Raw genomic sequence first — 8,461 nt, forward strand, 5'->3', positions numbered from 1 at the left:
GTGTCCTGTGGCTTAACCCCCTGCGTGACAGCCGCTCCCATTCATTCCTATGGGAGCGTGCTATTCGAAACTACCATTTCCAATAGTACTCGCTCATCTCTAGTCTCTAATACAAAAAAAAATGCTCAGATGTCCCCAAAGGTCTCTTATGACCTTGTGGGGACACAATCTGAGAAAAAAAAATAGAAAAGTTTAAAAAAAAATGTAAATAAAATAATAAAAAAAAATAATAATAATACGACAATAAAATGCCATTATTAAAGATTATAGCCCCGCCCCCGACAACACCATACAAAATATAAATTACCGTAACGGAAAGGAAAAACTATTTTATAAAGTTTTTCAGTAGCACCTTGTGTTATTTAAAAAAAAGTGAAAACTAGACACAATTTCCATCCTATTTTGTTTATATTTTTTCGGATATAAATTTTTTTTAAATACATTCAAAAATAAAAACAACATAAAAATAAAGCCCTATGCGTCCCCGAAAAAAAGACACAAAAATTAGTTGAATGAGACATATGAGAAAAAGGTTACAGCCCTCTAAACTGCACATACAAAATAAACCGAAAATGTGTCTGGTCCTGGACCAGAAATTGGCCCGGTACTGAAGTGGTTAAAATAAAGAAAAAATATGCAACACCCCACACACACACACACACACACAAAATAAAGCCCAAAAGGTGCAAAAATTCTTTGAATAATCTAAAGGAAAAAAATGTTACAACCCTCAAAACCACATGTAGGACAAAACCCCCAAACCTCCCTAGATGATCATTCTGACACCATTATTAAACGTAACACATACATTGCAAATGACTTTTATTACCAGAAAGTAAATAAAACTAAATTATTTTCTTTCTGATTTATTCTCCGTCAGCTGACTTTCTACTGGTGATAACCATATTTTCTTTACATGCTGACGTTTACAATGAACCAGTGATCACAAACTAGAACAATAAAGTTGCGGAATCATAAAAAAGTCAGTACTTCCAGCGCCAGATCAGCGTCCCCAGACTCCTCCCTGAAACCATAGAGGCCGAAATAGAGGCTAGAGCGTCCCTGCGTCCTTCTTTCCGCATTCCTGTGTCACGCAGACGTTCTCTTTTGCAATTGGCGGAGCTGCGCTCGAGATCCGGTGACGTCACCGCTATAGAAGTAGGGGCTCGTACTGTGCGACGTGTCTCAGAGAGCTGTAGCCTGTCGAAGAGGAGTCAGAGGCCTCGAGTTATCAGCCGGTGAGTATTTGTATAAGACCCTGGCAGCATTTATGGCCTTCAGAACGAAGTGATATTTTCTGTAAACCATAGTGCAGCGCTGTACAGACTCACATTGGTTTCCTATAGGCTCATCTGGTGTTAGTACATGAAGAATAAGTCCCCGGGATGGTAGGAAACTGACAGACTGTATTAGGGTTTTTTTTTTTCATCATGGCAACCTCCTCTGGAAATGATACTGGGCAGGGTAATGTAACCACGGTGAGCCCCAGTGCTGGGAATCCCTTCTGTGGTGTCTGTAATAGACTGGTCCAGCCTAATAGGACACAATATATGAAAGGATTTCCAAGGCTTGTATGCTGGTGCCTATTACCTGCCCCAATAACAGGTAGTCAGACTGGTGGGGAGGGGATAGAATGGGTCACACAGTGGAGCTAGAAATGGCAAGGATCTGTACACTGTGTAGTGGCTGCTCCTTGCCAGAAAGCTGTAGTACTCTTTCAGCCATTGTGCAGTGGATGGCGCTGTTCTATATTACCAATGTGATGATTTTATTCTAACAAAATGTCCTCAATATATAAGTCCTAGGAAGCCCCTTTATGTGAAGGTGACTGATCAGAGCACCGTGGAAGCAAAGGGAGTCCAAGAGAAGAGTAGAGCAGATGCTCTTGGCTACCACTGGGTGCCTTGGACTATTGCTAAGGTCACTCCAACTGTTTCCCTAGGGTTAGATAAGGGTCAGGTCATCGTCTCCTCATCCAGTATGTCCTGATATAGATGAAAAATCTCTTCATGTATCTAATAATCACATTGTGGCAATTCCTCCTAGGATCTGTTCTATTCTCTATGGGCAGGATGACAGGGTTAATGTGCCAGCACTGGCAGCTTATCTGGGCCCTATCTGCTGACTGGCTGGAGCCCCATCACCACTGAGAATAGCTTCCCTTTAGCTCTTAGTGCTGGATGACTGCAGAACAGATATTTCCACATGAATATTCTGATGATAACGCTGTCATTACAACAGTGCCATAAATATACTTTCTGCAATATAACCAGTATCCCTGTCTCTGTGCAGGGCCTCCATTTTTATCAGATTTACCTAAAGGATCATTTTCAAGGGGCTGCAGGGACAAATAATGATGCTGTGGGGGTTTTTTGGGGTGAAAAAATGTAGAAGATTATGGAAAAATTATAACCCTATTACATGGATTTTCCTGGTTCAGGCAATATTTGCTCAACATGGTAAATGGGATACAGTGTGCAGCCAATCGCTGGCCTTGGTGTTACCTGACTAAGGTTGGTTATTAGCTGCCGCGGTCATGTTTGGTGGGGTAAGATGTTATATCACTGCATCGAGGGAAGGAGGTGGGGGACCCATACTTGACTTTCCCTGTGTCGCCCACCACAGTCTGGTCCTGCTGCCCTGGGATCTTGTTTTGACAAAAGTCCCTGCTGCATGTAATGACTGAGGTGATGTCTTGCATTTTTTTCTTAAGCCGCTGATTGACCTCAGTGGTCACGTTCGATGGGGACTTCTGACAAAATAAAAATCTGCAGCAGGGCCAGATTGTGGTGGGAGACATCGGGGACATGAGTGTAGGCCTCCTTGCTAAAAATGAATTATCCTGGACAACCTCTTTTTAAAGGGTTGTCCAGCCCCAAATTGAATCTTTATCCTTATGACCCATGCACAGTATAGATCATATGATCTATTCTAGTGGACTAGGCGGTCGGATTGCTGACAGATCACATACTGGTGACCTATCCTGTAGATGTCAGTTGGAGACTCCAACACAGAAAACCGGCAAAAAGAAAAGTTCTGCACAAAGTACTTTTCTCCCCACCATTTACAGTATAAAAAAAAAATTGTGGGGCACGCGGGTAGCTGCTGTTTTATTGGTCCGACTGACCCAAGCGACCCGTTCGCAGATGTAAATTTAAAGGGATCCTATCATTAACATGCAATTTGTTTGTGACTAACACGTAGGGATAGCCTTAAGAAAGGCTATTCTTCTCCTACCTTTTAGATGTCTTTTCCGCACCGCCGTTCTGTAGAAATCCCAGTTTTTGTTGGTATGCAAATGAGTTCTCTCGCAGCACTGGAGGCATCCCTAATGCTGCGAGAGAACTCCAGCGCCGCCTTCATCTTCTTCAGGAGTGGCCTCTTCATGCGTCTTCTTCTGGCGCTGGGGGTCAAACTTCTAGGCCTCGGGCAGAGCCGACCGCGCATGCCCACAGGCTACAAGAAAATGGCCGCTTGCTGACTGTGTAAGCAGCCATTTTTCTTGTGGCCGCGGGCATGCGCAGTCTGCTCTGCCCGAGGCCTAGAAGGTTGACCCTCCGGGCGCCGGAAGAAGATGTGTGAAGAGGCCAATCCTGAAGAAGATGAAGGCAGCGCTGGAGAGTTCTCTCGCAGCATTGGGGACTCCCCCCAGTGCTGTTTGAACGTTGGGGTCTGCTGAGAACTCATTTGCATACTGACGAAAACCGGGATTTCTAGCGAAACTGTGGCGTGGAGAAGACATCGAAAGGTAGGAGACGAATAGCCGTTCTTAAGGCTATTCCTACGTGTTAGTCAGAAAAAAAGGATATCCAATGATAGGATCCCATTAACCTCAGACATTCTAATGTAGTCTGAGTGTTGTGGCCTCTCTTTGATAATTTATTTCATTTAGCGCCTGTGCATTTCTTCAGTGAGGCAGAGGATGCACACCCTAACTTAACTGTGTGAGTGCCAGAGGTATGGAGCATGCACACTAAAGCCAAGGTGATTAGAATCTGTGGGTGGTTTTGTTTCCCAAACTGCCCTGACCGATTCTCTTTAATCCCATCCATGCTTTGCAGGAAAAAAAAGAAAAACCCACAGCTTTTAATTTTGCCAGCGAAAAATGTTTTTTCACCTAGAATTATATAATGGAAGAAGCAAAAATGATAAATGCAAGCTTTTTTGGCGTCCTTTCACTACGTGTGGTCTTGTCTTAAAGGGGTCATGACTTGAATGAAAGGGGTTGTCCATTTTGATTTCTGATTTATGTGGCCTCAATAGTATCAGTTTACATAATAATAATTAATAATAAGTAATAAAAGTGGACAACCCCTTTAATGCCGATATTCTTAGGTGGAATTACAAGTAGTGATGTTACAAATTGTGCTTCATACAAGTAATCTACTGATTTAATAGGTTTTCCATCAATTTGCAGCCTTCCTAGATAAGATATCACAGCACAGAGAGTCACGTGAAACCCCGCTACATAACCTGTGCTTACATTTTCCAGGCATTATGGACCAGGTTATGCAGTTTGTCGAGCCCAGCCGCCAGTTTGTGAAAGATTCTATCAGACTTGTTAAAAGATGTACTAAGCCTGACAGAAAAGGTACGTAGTACTTTACACTTCTTATTGTTACTTTACAGGTACTTCGGATTCTTTCAATGAGTAGTATCTTTGATCTTTTCTTTCGGAATTGCTTTCCGAAACTAGTTTAGTGTGTATGGTCTATGAAAAGGGCTACCTGATAAATGAAGGGATCTGTCTGCCACTACTTCCAACTTTTTAGCTCGCCACCTTATAAGCGCAAATGTTTTAGTGATTTTCTTTAATGTGCGAGTGAATCCAGCTTTAGTCTAACGCCATACATGTCTGGTCTAAAAGCAGGTTTTGGGATTTTTTTACCACAGGTTTTATTCCTGTGGCTGGACAGTTTTGAGCAGACCTGGGCAATGTGCGGACCGCGGGCCACATCCGGCCCTCTGACTGCTTCTATCCGGCCTGCATAGCTAGTGGAAGGTATTTGAAGGACCTGTGATAATGTCATCACAGCCTATCACCAGGACCATCACCAGTGTCCAGGACCAGGACACTCATTAGTGGGCGGAGCCACACAGGACTGCGTGCTTACTGCAAGCTGCCGGCAATGGAGGCTGCTAGATGATAGAGAGAAGAGACAGTATGTGTGAGCAAGAGGGGGGACTAGGGGCAGATGTAGGGGGGGCAGTTAAACTGAATGCACATGGAGAGGGGACATTAAACTAGGGGGCAGATGTTCAAGGACCTGTGATGATGTCATCACAGCCTATCACCAGGATATGGTATGACTCGTTAGTGGGCAGAGCCAAACGGGACTGTGTGCTTCCTGCAAGCTGCCGGCTATGGGGGCTGCTGGATGATAAAGAGAGAAGAGACAGCATGTGTGAGAAAAAGGGGGGAACTAGGGGCAGATGTAGGGGGCCAGTTAAACTTAATGCTCATGTAGGGGGGGCATTAAACTGGGGCTGCTCGAGGAGGATATTAAACCATGGGGGGTAGCTGGAGGGGGACATGTCTGCCTCTAGTTGCCCCCAGTTTAATGTCGCCCTCCAGCTGCCCCAGTTTAATGTCCCCTCTAGTTTCTACTGGTTTATACTGGGGCACCAGGAGAGGGACTTAATATTGTGGGACATTTGGAGGGAAACGTTATAATGTGGGGGTGTATAATGTTATGGTGCCTGTAGGAGGATTTTACTTTGTGGGGCACATGGAAAAATGATTGAGAATGGGTGGAGTCAGCAGAGAAGTGGGTGGAGCTAAATTTCCACGATGCGCATGGCCCTCTAGAACCGTTACAATTTCTCATGTGGCCCCATGGGAAAATTAATTGCCCACCCCTGGTTTTGAGCAATGTCACCACATATGGTGCCACCATGAGACAGGATTCATGTAGCTGTGATATACTCTGTTTTAGCATCCGTATATTGGCCATGATAACTGGACCACTTGCAGTTTCACTGGATCAAACTTGGAACTGCGGTGGGTCAAGTATTGTTTCATTATATGCTCTCTTAAATGTGAGCGTTACAGGTGTGTGAAGACCACTTGAGGATGTCTTACTATTGGATGGTAGCATTGACTTGAGACCTGTGAGCTTAGGGGCTGTTCTTGAGTTGATAGTCTTTCTTTCCAAGTCTTAACTGTATTCTGAAAAAATAGTTTAATGTTATTAATAATTTTTGATAGTTCAGATTTTGCAAAACAAATTCTAACCACTTTTTTTTTCTTTTTTTTTTTAACCCAGAATTTCAGAAGATTGCAATGGCCACTGCAATTGGATTTGCTATTATGGGATTTATTGGCTTCTTTGTAAAACTAATCCATATTCCTATCAACAACATCATTGTGTAAGTTATTCCTATTGATTTGGTATGCTATAATGTTTGGTGGAAGGCTGTGATCTGGGCTAGGCGCACCCTAAGTATTGGTGTGCTTGGGGCTCCCACAGGTCAATAGAACATGTGCTACTTCTCCTGTCTTTTCCTTAACTGCAAGATTGTGGCACGGAGGAGTTAAATGAAGTGTCAGCCTTTCAGAGTACAACAGTCAGCTATTTTTCTCAGTGCCATACAGTAGTGCAGTTGGGGGTTGTTATAGATGGGGATCCTAGTTCTGGAAGTATGTGATGGTCCCACCGACCTCTTCCATCTGAGGGTAAGTTCACAAAGGGTTTTTTGGTCAGGATTTTGATGTCGTATTCGCCTCAAAATCTTGACCGAAAAGACAGCTCCCATTGAAATCAATGGGAGCCGGTCATGTGAATAAGCGAGGTGCTTATTCTTCAGGCCATTTCACCTTGCGATTCGGCCTGAAGACAATACCGACTAGGCCCATTCATTGGGCCTAATCCGGAGCGGAGCGCGCAACTGGATATCCATGCAGTGCATCGGCATTCAGTCGCGGCTGCCCATCTTTTGCACCGGCATCACATTCCAGTCCAAAAAACCTGTCTGAAGTTACCCTAACAGTTATCAACTGGTAAAGTAACAAGAAGTAAGTGTGCTTTCATCTACAGTAAATTATATTTTGTAATCTCTCTGCCTGTGTGCTTAAAGGGGTATTCCAGATTTTGTTTTTGATTTTTTTTTTATTTTTTTTTTTTATTTTTTTTTTTTAATGCTGTTGTCCCCCAAATTACAATATTTTGTTCTGGGACTACCATTGTAACTTAAAACAAATGTAATATTTGACCATAACTATGGAAACCCTATTAATTGGTTCGAAAGGGTCCAAAACGACACCAGCAATTAAATAAAAAATAAATAAATTAGTAAGGGAAATACTATCCTATAACTAATTTAGATAAAGCACATTTTAACACAATAGTCAAAAAATTCTGCTAGAAGCTATAAATAACTTCTGATCTGGTGACGGGTACTCTCTCCTGCAGAGTGGTGCTACTAGTTAGCCAGTGCACATACTTCACTAATACTGGGGTTTTACCAGTGAAATGACCATGGTGGCTATTGGAAACTTCATCCAAGCATTGTATGTTGAGTCAAGTTTCAAGTTACAAAGGTCCAGAAAAGATCATGGAATCAAGTCGTTGTAACCACTTTATTGCTGTCAAGTGAGAGGGACTATTGCTGGTTTACCCAGCACAGCTTCTACACAATGAAAACGTCTGGGCCTGGTACACGGTTCTTAGCTGAGTGCTGTGGCCTCCTTAATTTTGAGATTAGTGACAGTGCTGGGAGCAGTTGTGGTTTTTGGGGGTCGGTTAATTAAAAAACAGTGACTAGATTAGTTTTATTAAAGACATCTGAAAATAAAGTAAAATCTGATTGGTTTCTATGTTTTGCATTTCACCAGCACGGTTTAATTTCTTATTGCATCAATGCTTCTTAAATAATACATGAATCAGCTAATTTTCCTTTTTTTTTTTTTTTCTCTTTTCAGTGGCAGTTAGACTTCTTCGGTTCAAATGACAGCGGCATGGATTTGTAACTTTCGGAAAAGTGTTTTTGGACAAGTTTATTGTTTTATGTATATTTTTTATTTGGCCTAGTTCATGTAATTAAACACACTAAATTGCTAGTTTTGTCTTGTGCCCTGTTTATTGCATCGTAGGATGGAAACTTTTATTTATTTGTTTATTTATTCTGATGCGGGAAGCTGTGTCAGAATATGGCCAAAATCCGCCTGCTGCAATTTCCGCCAGTCTCTGGCACTCCAGTCTGGCGTAGGCCCAAATGAATGGGCATAGTCCGGAGTGTGCTGCGGCTGAATCAGCTGCAGATTCCGCCTGAAGAAAGGGCAGCTCGCTTCTTTTTGCTGTTAGCGTCCATGGGATTCCCCTCATAATTCCCACCTCTACATCCCCACAGTATGGCTGCCAGTACTGCCACCACTGCAAACCCTCATATCTCCCACATCTGTCTCCTTCATATTTCTGATTTAGCTCATCAAGAGCACAAAGTCTAGGAAGACTATCTTTCT

General features: G+C 42.9%; 1 protein-coding gene across 1 annotated transcript; it reads left to right on the plus strand.

Moving 5' to 3' along the window:
- The first annotated feature begins 1,103 nt into the window (after window positions 1-1,103).
- On the plus strand, window positions 1,104-8,059 carry SEC61G (SEC61 translocon subunit gamma). Its single transcript, XM_075272227.1, has 4 exons — window positions 1,104-1,238; window positions 4,493-4,591; window positions 6,267-6,369; window positions 7,922-8,059. The coding sequence occupies exons 2-4, from the start codon at window positions 4,498-4,500 to the stop codon at window positions 7,929-7,931; spliced, it is 207 nt and encodes a 68-aa protein (XP_075128328.1). The 5' UTR covers window positions 1,104-1,238; window positions 4,493-4,497; the 3' UTR covers window positions 7,932-8,059.
- Window positions 8,060-8,461: the final 402 nt, after the last annotated feature.

Source organism: Leptodactylus fuscus, chromosome 4 (genome assembly GCF_031893055.1).
Source record: "Leptodactylus fuscus isolate aLepFus1 chromosome 4, aLepFus1.hap2, whole genome shotgun sequence".
In the NCBI taxonomy this organism is placed as follows: Eukaryota; Metazoa; Chordata; class Amphibia; order Anura; family Leptodactylidae; genus Leptodactylus; species Leptodactylus fuscus.